General features: G+C 37.8%; 1 protein-coding gene across 1 annotated transcript; it reads right to left on the bottom strand.

Annotated features, from left to right (window-relative positions):
• Window positions 1–1,472: 1,472 nt before the first annotated feature.
• On the bottom strand, window positions 1,473–14,361 carry LOC145786382 (cytosolic iron-sulfur assembly component 3-like). Its single transcript, XM_082598025.1, has 7 exons — window positions 14,144–14,361; window positions 5,045–5,136; window positions 4,609–4,836; window positions 3,778–4,170; window positions 3,115–3,270; window positions 2,826–3,012; window positions 1,473–2,365 (listed from the first exon to the last, which is right to left on the bottom strand). Exons 1-7 carry the CDS (start codon window positions 14,342–14,344, stop codon window positions 2,144–2,146), a joined length of 1,479 nt encoding a protein of 492 aa, XP_082454151.1. The 5' UTR covers window positions 14,345–14,361; the 3' UTR covers window positions 1,473–2,143.
• Window positions 14,362–15,209: the final 848 nt, after the last annotated feature.

Raw genomic sequence — 15,209 nt, 5'->3', positions numbered from 1 at the left:
AGCGTAACATGGGGGAAGGGGGATTGAAAAAAGCGTTACGTTGGCGTTACATGGTAAAGGGGGGGGTCAAAAATTCGGAAAAAAAGCGTTACGTAATATTTGAACGTTCCCTTAGTAAATGGTCAAGAAATATTTAACATAAAGTTTCTCAATTTATGCTTAAGAGTTAAGATTTAAACATCTCGTTTTACCAAATGCAGCTAATACAAAACTGAACAGAATTTCTGGTCTATGCTCTCAAACGTTCGCTTTGCTAAGCCTTTTATGCTGATATTGCAAAACACAAAGAAGATGCGCTATATAAAGACAACGATAAGAAAAAATAGCTTCAGTAATATGCCTTGGTTGAAGAAAGCAAGCGGATAACAATCGTTCGCTAACGTTCATACAACATCTTTCAAGATGCGGCGAAAGCTTCGAAGAAATATTGTGCTACACCAAGTATTTACATTCACATACAGACAAACGACATTTAGACGTTGAATTACCGTTGGCCGTGCTATGCCAACGTTTAAATGGATGATGAAAAACAATGATTAATTTTCAGCCTACAAGATGACATAAAATTGTTTTTTAGAGCAGTAGAGTTAAAAATAGAATTTTAAAACAACACACTACAGATACTCTGGTGCCGTTTCATGAGTCACAACCCCTTGCAAGCCCAGTCTCTTGTCTAGAAACTGACAGCAATTATTTAAACTTGTGTTTCGGGAAGAATAAGGAATTGCTAAAAATGTAAATTGTTTTCGTACAATTCGATAGATCACCAACTCCGTGGAAAGAGATATATGGATTTAAGTAAACACAAGCTTTATGTCTGTAAAAGTAACGTAATAATTCTATCAACACGAAGCCGCGATTGACGTTTCAAAGGTTTTCTTAAAACAACAAAGATTCGCTTGTTCGCCTGATACATAGACTGCTTCATAGAGTGGCTGCTACTTGACATGATATTCAAGTCGATTATAAAATTAACAATATCCTTAACGTTCCATTCAAGCAGATTAATTATCAATTTGTGTTGTGAGTAGGCTACCTCAAATTTTGTGTGAGATTCTAAATGTCTGAATTACCGAAGTTTGTTTCCTGATTTTCATCAAAATAAAATACCAGCTCTTTAGAATCATCTAATTCTGCAAAGATTCAACTCATTGTAATATCTTAGCAGTTGTGTTTCATATATTATCATAGTTATTTCTTTTTACTTTAGTACAAAATGCCTCTGCAACTAAATGTTGCTAGATTAAATTTTATTACATCATTATTTATAAAATATTGTGGGCGGGGATGAATATAGGAATCAATTATGGGTCGCAAAAGTTTAGTCTAAGTATAATATGCCTTTTTACCCACAATTCGCCTGAGAAATCTACATTTTTAAGCTTAGACCTTCATGTTTTCCACTCAAAAAAATGCCCTTTTTCCCATCATTTACGCGCGAAAAGTGCCCTTTTTAACATAACTCTCGCGTTAAAAGTGCCCTTTTTTGAAAATTTGCCCCCCTAGTCCCAATTTGTGAAAAGATGCCATGTGGGATACACAACTCTACAACATTGACCGTTTTAAGTTACCTGTTGAAAACGCTGTTGCTACACCACGTTACATATTGCAGATTTTGTCGTTGATGCACGTCTGCAGTTAGAAGTCTACCGCACACTGCCATCACCACTTGTGAAGCAGGATTTTTCCACATTTTCGATCCCATTTAACCGTTGCCAACTGGCTAAGATGAAAGTTGTACGAAATTGTTCACCAGGCATTCAAGTTTAAAACTGTTAGTATTTGCTATAAAATAAGTTGAGCCATTACAAAGTTGAAGAAAGGTCGAAATAAACGCTGCGTATCACTTGTTAACATTAGCTAGATTAAAGCACACACGGTAAAAAGTCCAGTTATAAGAATTGGCAGCGAGTACACAGTTACTTGGATAGTCTTGACGGCTAGCAAGGAAGCCACACACACAGTTACGGTTAGGGAATCGCAATTGCTCGCTGTTCTATAGAGCACTCAGCACTGTGCTAGCTGCCAGGTAGATCGCTTCTTTCTACATAGTACATAATACTATTTTATTACATTACGGTACAATAAAATGAATTTAAACATACTGAGGATAACACTAAGATTAACGGGTCAATCAAGGACTCTACCACTTCACCATCAACGATAAGCTTTCATCCTTCTCAACGGCATGATACTGCGTGTTTAATAGTTTCTTGGACTCTTCATCATCGCTTCTGATGGAATCTAATACTTGCTTCGTGGCTGGAATATCTCCAGGCATTACATAACCAACTTGGTTGTATATTTCTTCGACTTTCAAAAGCAACTTATTTTGCTCTTCTTTGTCAATCATGTCAGGTTTTATCTAAAATATTTGATTGTTAGTGCTGTGGTAGAGAGTTAACATAGTTTTTTTTATTGTGGTACAACAAAGTAACATAACCAGATTGACACAAAAAAAGATAAGAAAAAATTAAATATTAACACAGCACGTGTCTTCGTAACAAAAGGTGATAGCTAATTTGGATATCAAGTAAATTACAGGACGAAAAAGCGTACCAGAATTTTTAATAAAACGGAGTTCATTAGGAAAGTCACAGCTGATCTATCTGTTAAAAAAGATCTAACTTTCTTTGACAGAGATGCTGATGCAGCAATATATCAAAATAAGGCAACTGCAAAAAAAGACAGGGAACAACCAATTTTAGCGGCATTCGAGTATTTTTTTCTTATTGTCTAAGGAATTATTGTTTAACATTTCAAGAAAGTGGAAAACTTCGGCATTTTTCTTACCAAGCCTCAGACATTAGGAAAAACGAGCTCACCTGTCCTCCACCATTCAAACAACCTGAAGGACAAGCCATGACTTCCACAAAGTCATACGGACATTTTCCCCGCTTCATCTTTTGTACAAGGTTTTGAATGCTCCGAAAACCATACGCTGCAGCAAAGTGAAGTATAACTTTTCCGTCGTCTCCCAATAATTTCACGTCACGGAAGTCCTTGTTGTTTCTAGAAATTGAAGATTTTGCCAGGTGAGTTAAAAGTAACACTTTTCGGAAACAAAAAGTAAAATTATTGTGAATTGAAATAAGCACCAATAACTAGACCAACCTCACAGCCTTATACTTGATCTCATCAACGGTTTTGCCAAACAAACTTTGAGCAGCTGTTTTAAACACGTGCTCCAGGTATCCTCCGGAGCCACCTCCAGCATGGTTCAATAACTCCAGGTTATTCAAATAAGCCGCTTCTAGTTCAGGAATCGTACTAAAACATCACATGATCAATAAAAAAGATATCCAAGTCAGAAGCAATATTCATCTTTCACATACAATATAGGGCTAAGAAAGTTCATCCAATATACAATACATCTATCTGTAATTTATGCCTTTGTTGTATCCGAATTCTACTGTAGGCTACAAAATCAGTTTGTTTTTATTTCTGGCCTCACAAGGAAGAACAGTTGGTTTTGAATCTATCCTCGGAATGACAAAACCTTGATTGGTTATTCCTGGTAGTTTCGCTTACTTGTAGAGGCTCTTGACGCAGGGCCGGTTACCGAGATTGGCATAGTGAAGTTCTAATTGTTGAAGTGTTGTTGCTAGGGAATTATTTCATCCATTAGCTGCCTCTGAATGGAGAGCAGTCCTTGGAATGCGTTGCTCAACTGCACACCCCGAGAGTCGAACCAGCGCCGCGTGATCTTAAGCCGAGGGCGTAACCACTGAGCTAACGGGGCTAACAGTATGAAGCCAAAGCAAAAGACGTTCTCACCTGAAAGCATCCTTTTCTTTCGATTTATTCTGCACAATCTCTTTCAAGTCAATGTCTTTATTATTCAACATCACTTGCACCTCACTCGACGTTAACACCAGATCGACATCTCTCGTTGAGTAAATGTCATTATAAAAATCTTGTCTGGATGCTTCAAGCTTCTTGTCATAGCAAGGCATTATTGCAACATGGTAACATCTATTTGGTGTTATTGAAAAGTGTTTTGAAACAACTTCTTGTACTAAAGTTCCATTCACTTGTTGCGGTGACTTCACAGTGCTAATGTGCGGCAAAATAAAGTCTCCGTGAGTTTTTTCGGCATAACAGATCCAACCCGGACATGATGACGTCAACATTGGCAATAACTTGGGTTTCTCGCTTTTGGATTCGTACCTGTTGAAGCAGAAAAATTTGTTAAACTTTTGCAAGGTATATACTGTAGTAGATAGAACCAAGTGTCAGGCTACTTTGTAAAACAAGCTACCTAGATAAACAGATTCACCACAGTTGTTGTAAACACACAAAAACTAGACTAGGAAAAAAATTGTCGAAAAAGTTTAATTCAATTTTTACATCTCACTTTTGTGTGGTTAAAATTAATATGATGAATCAATCAATGTTGCTTAGGCTTTACGCTTGTGGAACAACAAAGTGAATTTTCTCTTCAAAGCTCTGTCAAGTTAGGTTAAATGCAATGTAATTCACTGTACTACATGGCACCATCATTTTGTATTTAAAGTTTGGTGAAAAAAAGCAAATTTCCAACATAAACAACATTTTTATAAAAATTTATTTCCTCTATCCAATTCGATTATATAGTCTACAAAGCACCTGTTAAGAAATTCTTTTGCACTTTGAATTAAAACCAGATCTCTGGCATAGGTTGTGTCCAGTACAATATTTGCTCCCAAACTTTTAAAATAAACATCCAATGCAACCGCTGCATCTTTTGCATTCATATTGTGCTTTGCAGCCAATGAAGCCCTGGCCTGTGGTGAAACTGACACAACTATAATCATTTTCTGTTCATCTGAAGCTTTGTGATTTTCTTCCAAAACCCTGATAAAAATATACATGTTAATCAAAACAGATTCTCCAGGACAGCAAAAACCGCCATTTTTACATTGAATCAATGTAAAAATGATGGATTTTGCTGAGTGGGTCTAGCATTGAATAAGGAATCAGAATGATTTAAGATACATAGTTTATTGTTCAGTGAATACCTAGATATACAGCTTGATAGCATTAAATTTAGTTGCTATCCAACCTGGTAAGTTCTTCATGACTTTGCATTGCGACCAAAACCGTTTCTGCTGAAGTTATGCACCCACTACAGGCCAAGCAGTCATTCAAGGTTATCTAAAAAAAAATATTTGCAAACTTAATCAACTCATTCAATTCAATTTTCAGCATTAATCAACTTCGTTGCACTTTTAAGAGTGGATGCACCAACATCCAGTAGTGGATGATTCACCAATTAAGCAAATTTTCCAATCAAGCTGCCTTATAATTGGTTGCTAAACTCTGTTGGTGCCTCCATCCCATAGCGTCATTGTAATGATATTGATTATACAAAAGAATGTAAACAATGCAATAAACGATCGATCAAGCATTTACGCAATTGCATAAGATTTGGTAAAGTGAGCTGTTGATTTAGAATAGCCACTGGAAAGCAACTTTATTGGCTCAAACTTTGAAAAGGAGATACCGATATCAGAATTAACTTCAAGCCTCTAGTCGTTTATTTTTCCAGCGACCAAGCATGGCCCACCAGAGCTTCTTTCCAACAGCCAAATTCTCACGCCCTTCGCCCGGCAGCTAAAATAAACTTTGTTGGAAATTCGTGTTTTTAAAAATCCGTTAATTAATATCTTATTTTTGTGTTCATTTAAGTGAGAACAATGCAGCCAAGGCCCTGAAACATATTTGCAGTAGTATATATTTAAATGCATTGCTTTCCAAGTAAGTGTGAAGCTAGTTTTTATGGGTTGACGCCAAGATGAAAAAGAAATATATGTCAGGCCTGACTGCCTGGTATGTCAAACCACGGAAGGAAATTTTTTGGGAAAGCTCAAAATAATCATAAACAATTAGCAACCACTGTTCTAGCAGTCATGGTTAAGTGTCTTTTTGGTGGTCCAGAATTCTTATTAAAAATGACACAAGTTCATCGTTTAACAGCAGACTTTAAATATGATCAAATTATCATTATTATCCATAAACTTGAGCAGTGCAGTTCACGTATTGTTGCTAGAATCTGTGATGAAGCCTGACAGGCCTCGAAATTCACGGCGCCGTCACAGCATGTGATGTCCGCGAGAAGTACCCTCTAGATTGGTCATATTTGTCCGCCGAGAAAGAACGCAGGAACTAGCGATACAAATCGTCATTCATAGCACGAGCAACTGTTGCAAGAATATAATTTCGCTGGGAATGCGAAATTATCGCATTCCCAGCGCGCATCTAGAAAAAGTTAATACTGTATCCCTTAGCTTCCATTCAAGCAGAAAAACTTTCGATTTTTGCGTTGCTTCTACAATTGATGATATTGAATCAGCGTAACAAAGGTGAATTCTTCGCAAAGAATCGATGGAAGTACCGGTATTTCTATACTAATCACGCCCAACTTAGTTCAAGCCTTATGTCACAATGTCTGGCTTTGATCTCCGAGTAATATTGATAAGGCAAGGTTGGTTACAAAGTTAGATAATACGAGTCAAGTAGGCTACTACAGCAAGATGCAGCAAAACTTAAGTTTTGGTATTACAGTAAGAAAGAAAAGGCCCAGGGAAAATTCTGAAAGTGAGAATGGGAGCAATGAACCTACTACTAGGAAATTAAGTGGTGATAGACGCATATATTAAAGGAACAACGAATGTAAGGATTAGCTCTGTCAAAGATCACAACACATCGTTACCGCCTATAGCTGCAGCTTCAGCATATCTGGCCGACAATACCTCAAGCCATCAATTTCTGATCATCAAGGCACTCGACAATATGGGGTCCACGTCTTTTAGGCGCAGACAGTTAGGCGCTGGTCAAATAGGCGCGCACACTGTGGCGTCCGGATATTTAGGTGCGGAGCACTGTGGCGCCCGTTCATTTAGGTGCTATTCCCAGTAAAGTCTGCGGATTGTGTCAGTTCAGCTTTGGCAAAACCTAGTTGGGGTTTTGACGGAAGACTAAGTTACTCTTCACTCAAGCCTACCACCCGCTTGAATATAGGCTACGGTATATTTTTTACTGATGTTTACTGTTTAGTGGTAGTTATTATTTGACTTATATAACTAAAAGTGAACTCAGTCATGTTCGGAAACTTGAATAATTTATTGATACAGATTTCGCCGACGCAAACCTGGACTAACAACAAATAAATGCCGAACACGCCCACTAAAAAAAAAAAACATTTTGTGTGAAAAGCATTGCCGGATAAAGCAGCTTCACTCACTGAAGCCATGACAAACAACAAATAAATGCACGCGCATTAACAAAACAACACATTTTTTTGTTCAATATAACATTTTGTGTGAAAAGCATTGCCCTACCTGCCAAGCTGATGCAATCTGCATACTTTACTACGAATAGCACCTAAATGAACGGGCGCCACAGTGCTCCGCACCCATAGGCGCCGACTTTTATTTTTGCACGGGGTGGCGGATAGCACAATATGGCAACCTAAAAACTTTCAAACTGCATGTTTTTGTTTGATTTTTACTAAGCGTGTTTCGTAGATGGCAATTGCCTTTTCACACCTGATTTGTAGCTCGATAATTTACAAAGCAACTTGAAAACAAAGCACAGGAGGTACGTCGTGAATTTTATTGTTACGTTGCTGCTCTGACACTTAACATTTGGCAAAAGTATTTTTGCGAACAGCAGCTCTGTCAATCCAACTGTTAATCAACTGGTCAAGTTGTAACCTTGCAGTTTCTGCTTGATAAACATTTAAAATTAGGACGTGGTTCAATCGCTGTTGCGTCATGGTAGATCGCAAGTAGGTTTTTATGCGCCTGAGTGCACTAAACGATCGCTCCGCCTCGCAGGTGGTGGAAGGCAAGGATAAGTATATTTTCACACTGCAGACCATGTTGGAAGCATTAATGAAATTGTTTCATTGCTTGCAAATAGATCAAGCAGTTGCGACATAGTTGCAAATCGGACAGAATGCTCTATCTTTGCATCTATCGTATTCTAGCCACGGGAATTCGCTCTCCCACGATTTTTGAAAGCTTCTCCCTTCAACAGCGATTATCCTGCTCGTGCTCGGTTCTTCCACCTCCCTGATCGTGCTAACGCCTTTTGGCAGTGGCACACTTTCGTTCAGGCGTTTGGTCACTTTCATGCTGGCTGAAATCCTGACTAGACGCAACAAAAATGACCTGCAATTTTGAACGCTTTTTCGGTGGCATCTTTAAGCTGAATAAAACTGGAATGTCGGCGAAAACTTTTACTGGACGACTTTTCGTAATTTTTTCTATGATGTAACAAGCAACTCCTATGTCAGACCAATAAATTCCCGCCTCAGACTTTTACAGGACGACTTTTCGTGATTTTTTCTATGATGTAACAAGCAACTCCTATGTTAGACCAATAAATTCCCGCCTCACAGTTTGTCATGCATTGACACGCAATATTACTGCATGAAGTAGATAACAGTACACTCCAATTAAAATCGGAAAATAATTCAAAATGCAAAATCTTGAGTAATTGAAAAAGGTTGCTTTTATTATTGGGAATTGGGGTGTAGCTTTCCTCGAATAGAATCATGTAAACGTGTAAATTTGCAGAACATTAAAAAACAGCTACTTTACTAAGTGCACTTTTTAAATAAAACTCAAAAAGCTTCGAAAATTGCATTTTTTTAATGAAATTTGAAAATAGATATTCATTTATTTATTTAGGGGGTGGAGCTATCAATCATCGAGATAATTTTATTTCCAAGTATTTTATAGCTGGCATAATTTATAGGTGTATGAGCAGTTTAAAAAATTTAAAAAAAGATTTTTGAGGGAGGCAATGGAAAGATCGTATTTTATTGATTAATAAATCCCATTGTAAACCTAACAAATGTAAGAATGACTTATGACAAGTAACAAATAAAACGATCGCAACAACAACAAGGAAAAAACTCGTAGCCACGTGTTGCGCAATCTTCACGTAGCATGCTTGATGTTACGCGAGTATCATGCTTGTGACAAAACAATCATTTTGTTCGCAATACTGTATTGGTTCACCTCTTGCTTTACGTTGACTTGAAGCGAAAGCCAATGATCAAAAAAAGATTTAAACGTCCGTTCAAATTACATTTATTTGCAGCAAGTAATGTAACCTAAACGGGGTGGCTGCCACCCCGTCACAGCGGTTACGGGGTGGCGTGGCCACCCCGTAACCCCGTAAGTCGGCGCCAGTGTCCGCACCTAAATATCCAGACGCCACAGTGTGCGCGCCTATTTGACCAGCGCCTAAAAGACTTGCTCCCACAATATGAGTAACAACGAAAATAATCAAAATGAAGAGGTTGTTTGAAATCGCATATTTTATAGCTAAACAAGAGCGCGCATTTACGCTTTTCCCTCAATTAGCCAGTCTGGAGAGAAGACACGGATATTGGTGCAAGTCTTTGAAGATCGACACTATTGAAGCTCTCATGCGCATATGCCTGGACGGCCCTGACTGCGCTGATTATAACGCCGAGCCTGTCGTGATCTCGTGGAATACTTGTACTGATACTATGTTGGAGAGGCGACCGCATCACGGAGAGAGCAAAAAATAATTGCGCTTCTTCTAATGTTTTGTTTATTCTTTTCGTCACTTTCGCTCACATGACACGCAAAAATAAACTTAAAGAAAAAAGCCTAGTGAAGCTTAGCACAGCAGAAAATAGCGTTAGTGTAGAAGTTTTCCGACTCGTGCCCAGAGCATTGTGACGCAAGAAGCCATACGACCTCGGAGGTGAAAGTTAATCGGTTAAGCGGCGTATTATTTTTATTATTTATTTGCATCAGACACAAAGTCCATAGAATTCAAAATTTTGACAAACATCATGACTCTTCAAGCGCACGTCGTTGGTTAGATGAATGCCTTTCAGAGTGACTTCGCTGAAATTTTAAAAAGCCTAAATCGTAACTATGGTGCTCAAATGGCGAAGACTTATCAAGATAAAGTGATTAAGTATGACGTTCGACGTTAAAACCGGTGTGTTCGCCGTGAGACTTAATTTGTCCGCCGAGATAGCTGCTCAGACCGGACACGTTTGTCCGCCGTCAACAAAAACGAATTTCGAGGCCTGCCCTATTGCACTTAGTATTGTAAACCAAGATGAAGATGAGTTCTTGTTACACTCGACTGCCGAGAAACAAGACATGCTTACGTGTATTTTGTGATGAAACAGTCACTGCATTGTAAACTCACACAGCCCTTGACTCTCTTGATACTGCAGGGACGGTTAAGTTCATAGAAATGTTTATTTCAGTTTTGGAAGATTGTCAATGTGAAAGGATTAGGAGCTAATTTACGCTTTAAGGTCCAGTCAGAGATGTTGTAAGATCTGACAATGACATTCAGCTGAAGATTTTAACACAGTTGGCTAATTTGGTCAAATGTATGGGTAATTGGGTAACGTTCAAAAAAAAAACAAGTATATACAACAGTTCTGCCGTCTAAAGGTAAAGCGACGTAACTACAGAAAAGTTAAAACCGAGAAAAAGCGCTTTAAAGTTAATCGTAAACCATAACAACATTTTAATCGCAATTCAACATTTGATGCCTTTAACTAAAAGACCTTGTCTACTTTTTGTTTCAATGGGAACAAAAACATTGATTGCTATCCTAATTTTCGCTAATTAAGATGATTAGTGTAGTTAGGTCGTTTTACCTTTGTAAACCTGATTGTGTTTCTGACAGTGCTGCAAAGGCAAACCGGCGTATCTGACGCAAATGTATTGAATTCACACACAAAACATGTAATACGGTTCATATACAATGCAGTATCTTTCTCAACATCAATTAAGTCAAGTGAGTTTTCGTTGGTGGGTAGCTGTTCCCAAAATTGTGGTCAATTTTCCGGCATAAGCGGGCATAGCTTGCTTAGTATGTCCGGAATGGCCCGATTCGGTGAGTTCCCTATTCGGTGAGAGCCTTTTTCGGTGAGAGCCCTATTCGGTGAGTTTTTTTTTTAAATTATTGTGCGCCGTAGCCTAATTATCATTGCCATTATAGGGGTTAGGGGATAGGGTTTAGGGGATAGGGTTTAGGGGTTTTTGGGGTTAGGGCTTTTTGGGGTTAGGGCTTTTTGGGGTTAGGGGTTTTTGGGGTTGGGGGTTTTTGGGATTGGGGGTTTTTGGGGTTGGGGGTTTTGGGTTTTTGTGGGTTTGGGGTTTTTTGGGGGGTTTGGGTTTTTGGGGGTTGGGGTTTTTGGGGGTTTGGGTTTTTGGGGGTTTGGGTTTTTGGGGGTTTTGGGATTTTTTGGGGGTTTTGGGTTTTTTGGGAGTTTTGGGGGTTTGGGGTTTTGGTTTTTGGGTTTGAGGTTAGGGGGTTTGGGGTTTTAATTAGGCTACGATACCCGATAATTTTTAAAAAAAAATTCAAAAAAATCACCGAATAGGGCTCTCACCGAATCGGACTCACCGAATAGTAGCAGACCCTAGTATGTCACCATGTAGTCTCTGTCATTGGCGTTATCGTCCTCAGAATCATTCATAAGCGTTTTCACAACTTCATGCAAGTCGAATTTTTGCCATTATTCGCGTTTAACTTGTAGCTGCGTTAAAGCTAACTGCTGATTCTGTTCACTAAAAGGATGCTACTAGACGCTTTATGAGGAGTGTTTGGGTACAGAAGCTGCAGAGTCAACACGCAACAAAATATTAACCTCATTTTGTAGATAAAATGTTTTCACTTCAGAAGCTAATAAGAAGTTTATCTACAAAATGAGATTAATACTTTGTTGCGTGTTGACTCTGCAGCTTCTGTACTAATGTTTTCACTTCAGAAGCTAATAAGAATTTTATCTACAAAATGAGGTTATTATTTTGCTACGTAATTGTCTTTGCAACACGAGCGAAACAGCTGGCGTTGTTTGGCAGAGACTGGCATCCCATTGAGAATTTGGGATTAACTCTAAATTCTATTGTAAATCGACGTAACTGATATTATTTGCTCTGGATTCCATGGTAAAACGACGTAACTGGCAGTTACGTCGTTTTGGCTTTGCATAGATGATCTTTATACGCAGTTACGTCGTTTTGACCAACAAATATCTCGCAAACTACTGCAGTTACGCTGTTGAGTCTTTGCTGGAAGAAAAATAGGCCTATAGTCTTTCCGAAGCGTTTAACATTAAAAAGTGGAAAAATCAAAAATCTGTAGTTACGTCGCTTTACCTTGGGACGGCAGAGTTGTCCACTGTCCAGTTTAACAAACTTGTGCAACTTTTCATCATACAGTACCTGCTTAGGTCTAGTTGAGCTTGCCCAAATGCTCAAAGCCTTTTATCAGCAGATCTTCTTGAGAAACCATTTGGAAAGCTGAAGCAAGGTTGTGGGGGAACATATTTTATAAATGTTCAGCAGGTCTCTGAAAAACTGTCGATAAGCAAGGCCAAGCTTTGCATCAGGAAATTGACAATTCTTCTGTATGTGCACCAGCAGGGCATGTTTGCAATCTATGCTCAATACAGAATGGTTTTATCAGAAGTGAAAGTGTTTGAGGGATTGACAAGTACAGAAAAAAATTTATCGTATTGATGAATAGCAAGCCACTGTGTGCTTAGCTGGGGATATGTTACAAGGGAAGAGGAAATTTGTAGTGATGACACTTTCTTTTACAATGAAAAATTTGGCTCTTATACCCAGACTTAAATCAGTCTCGTCCTGTTGCTCAACACAACAAACAGTGTACCAGCCTCATGCCTCATTTTTGTAATCAAATATCGATTTCGCTTTTAAAGCATCTTCAGTTTGATATTGTCAAGAGCCTCAATATTGTCAAGATAATTGCCAAGGCTCTTGACAATATCAAACTGAAGATGCTTTAAAAGCGAAATCAATATTTGATTACAAAAATGAGGCTGGTACACTGTTTGTTGTGTTGAGCAACAGGACGAGACTAATGATAAGAGAGTCAACCGCTTCAAGTGGACAGTTTGCTGGGTGGTTCACAAAAAACAGAAAAGTTTTATTAGTCATACTTAATTCAGGGAGGATTAAATCTACCATACCAAACAATGCAACATGTCAGAGGTGTGACTTTTTCGGGTCTGCTACTATTCGGCTAGTCCGATTCGGCTGTAGTCTTTTTCGGCTGGTTTGTTGGATTTACTTAAAGATTTTGTTGGATTACAGAAGGATTATGGTTGGATTTTCAAGAATTTGGCAAATAGGGAACTAGCCGAGAAAGACTGTACCCGAATAGGGAACTAGCTGAATCGGACCAGCCGAATCGGACTAGCCGAAATGGGCCATTCCGGACTTTTTCTATAGCTTATTTTTGGTTTTAAAATTAAACGTTTGCCAAAAGTCACTTAGCACAATTTTTCAGCATGTAAGTGATTTTTATGAATTTGGTATGACTTCATTACTACTTTGTCCAATATTTTGCTCACTAAGTTATGCAAAGTAATGACTCCATTGTCATGCAAAGAACCATCTCAGAAACTATTAAAGTTGCAGTTATCATGATATAAAGTATAATTATATACTAACAAACCGTTCATTTTGCAAACTTGCGATTCTAAAAACACATAGCTTCTAATGTTGGCCTCGTATTTGATAACATTGCAACTCCCCTAATATGTCTAGACCCAATTGAATGCATTCATAGATCATTGCTTGCATTGTCAATCAATCACACACAACATGTAGGCTACCAAATAAACAATATTGTCACAACCTACTGTATTTAAATGATTTCCTTGAGGTACAGAATTGTATGTCAAATGTACAAGTTTATATGCCTAAACAGGCAGAAATTGCATATCAATGTATATATAGGTTAATAAGCATTTAAAAGCAATGTTTTGTATGAATTGGGTGTTTGAGGTCACGCAGTTTGTTGTATTAACTTGACTATGCAAACAAGTTTCACATCAATAAAAATAGTCAATGGTGTGAAACTTATAACTCTTTGCTTCTTTAATAACCAGAATTCACAAAAACAAACAACATATTGTGACAGAACAGTAACACTATGAAAGATGAAAAAATCTTCCTCAATGCATGTAAATTCATAACTAAAATTATAGTAGTGAAATGTAGCCCAGACAGTAAAATACATCATTTTTACATTCATTCAACGTTTGCAGCTACATTGAATCAATGCAAAAATGATGTTTTCTGTCTGAGAGCAATACAATGTTACGGAGTACAACCTCTGCTTTTTGTAATTTTGTTGATTTTCCAGTCTTCATATCAACTTCCATATAATTGCCATCAGTTGCAATCTGAATTTTACTTAAACCTTTCTGTTTGGTTGTTTTTTTCATTTGTACAGGCTTGATGCATTCTTGAGAAGGTGTGATAAAGTCATTTAAGTCAGTCAATTGTAATGCACTACTAAAATTAGACTCCATAATGACAGTGACAATGACAATCTGTAATTCAAATACATACTTTTATCGGAATGGCCTGTTTCGGCGAGTCCGATTCAGAGAGTTCCCTATTCGGAGACAGCCTTTTTCAGAGAGTTTCCTATTCGGAGACAGCCTTTTTCGGAGAGTTTCCTATTCGGAGATTTTTTGAATTTTTTTTTAGAAAATTATCAGGTACCGTAGCCCAATTATCATTGCCGTTTTTACATCGTTTTAACGTCGCTAAACGTTGAAATCGTGCAGAAAAAAATAGAAATAAAATGTTTGAACAATTAAATGAAAATTTGTCATGTCAGTTCAGTTGAATTGTTTTTATTTGTGATGTGGGAATGACTGGTAGGCTTAGATAGGCAATTTTATTAATAAAAACTCAATTTTCCTCAAATTTTCCCAAGCCATTTGCGGCGAGGTTGTTCCATACTTCTTTGGCGCCCCTTAAAATTTTGCTCTAAATCCGCCACTGTTTTGGTCTCAATCTCATCATCATGATTCGGAGTAAGATGTTTGTTAAGTGATTCACAAGGCTAATTGTTCTGTGGAGTGAGGGCTGTCTTTAAATGTAGCAAACCTCGCAAACCTAGCAAACGTAGCAAACCTCGCAAACCACAAAGTTGCCAGATGGTATTTTTTTTTTCTTGGCGTTTTATTTATCGGGTGCATGTTTTTTAAAACCCTTTTGAATATGTTATTTGTTTAGTGTTGATGTCTTATTTTTATCAGTAAAAAGATATCAAAATCTCTGCTTTGTTGGTTATGGTTAGTTTTGATATAAATACATTTAAAGCAATGCCTTTGCGATCAACATTTGTGAGATGTTGAAACTTGAAAGGTAATATTAACGCAACAT

Source organism: Aplidium turbinatum, chromosome 17, assembly GCF_918807975.1.
Source record: "Aplidium turbinatum chromosome 17, kaAplTurb1.1, whole genome shotgun sequence".
Classification (NCBI taxonomy): domain Eukaryota; kingdom Metazoa; phylum Chordata; class Ascidiacea; order Aplousobranchia; family Polyclinidae; genus Aplidium; species Aplidium turbinatum.
The sequence above is the reverse complement of the archived record's forward strand: the minus strand, read 5'-3'. Positions and strand labels throughout refer to the sequence as shown.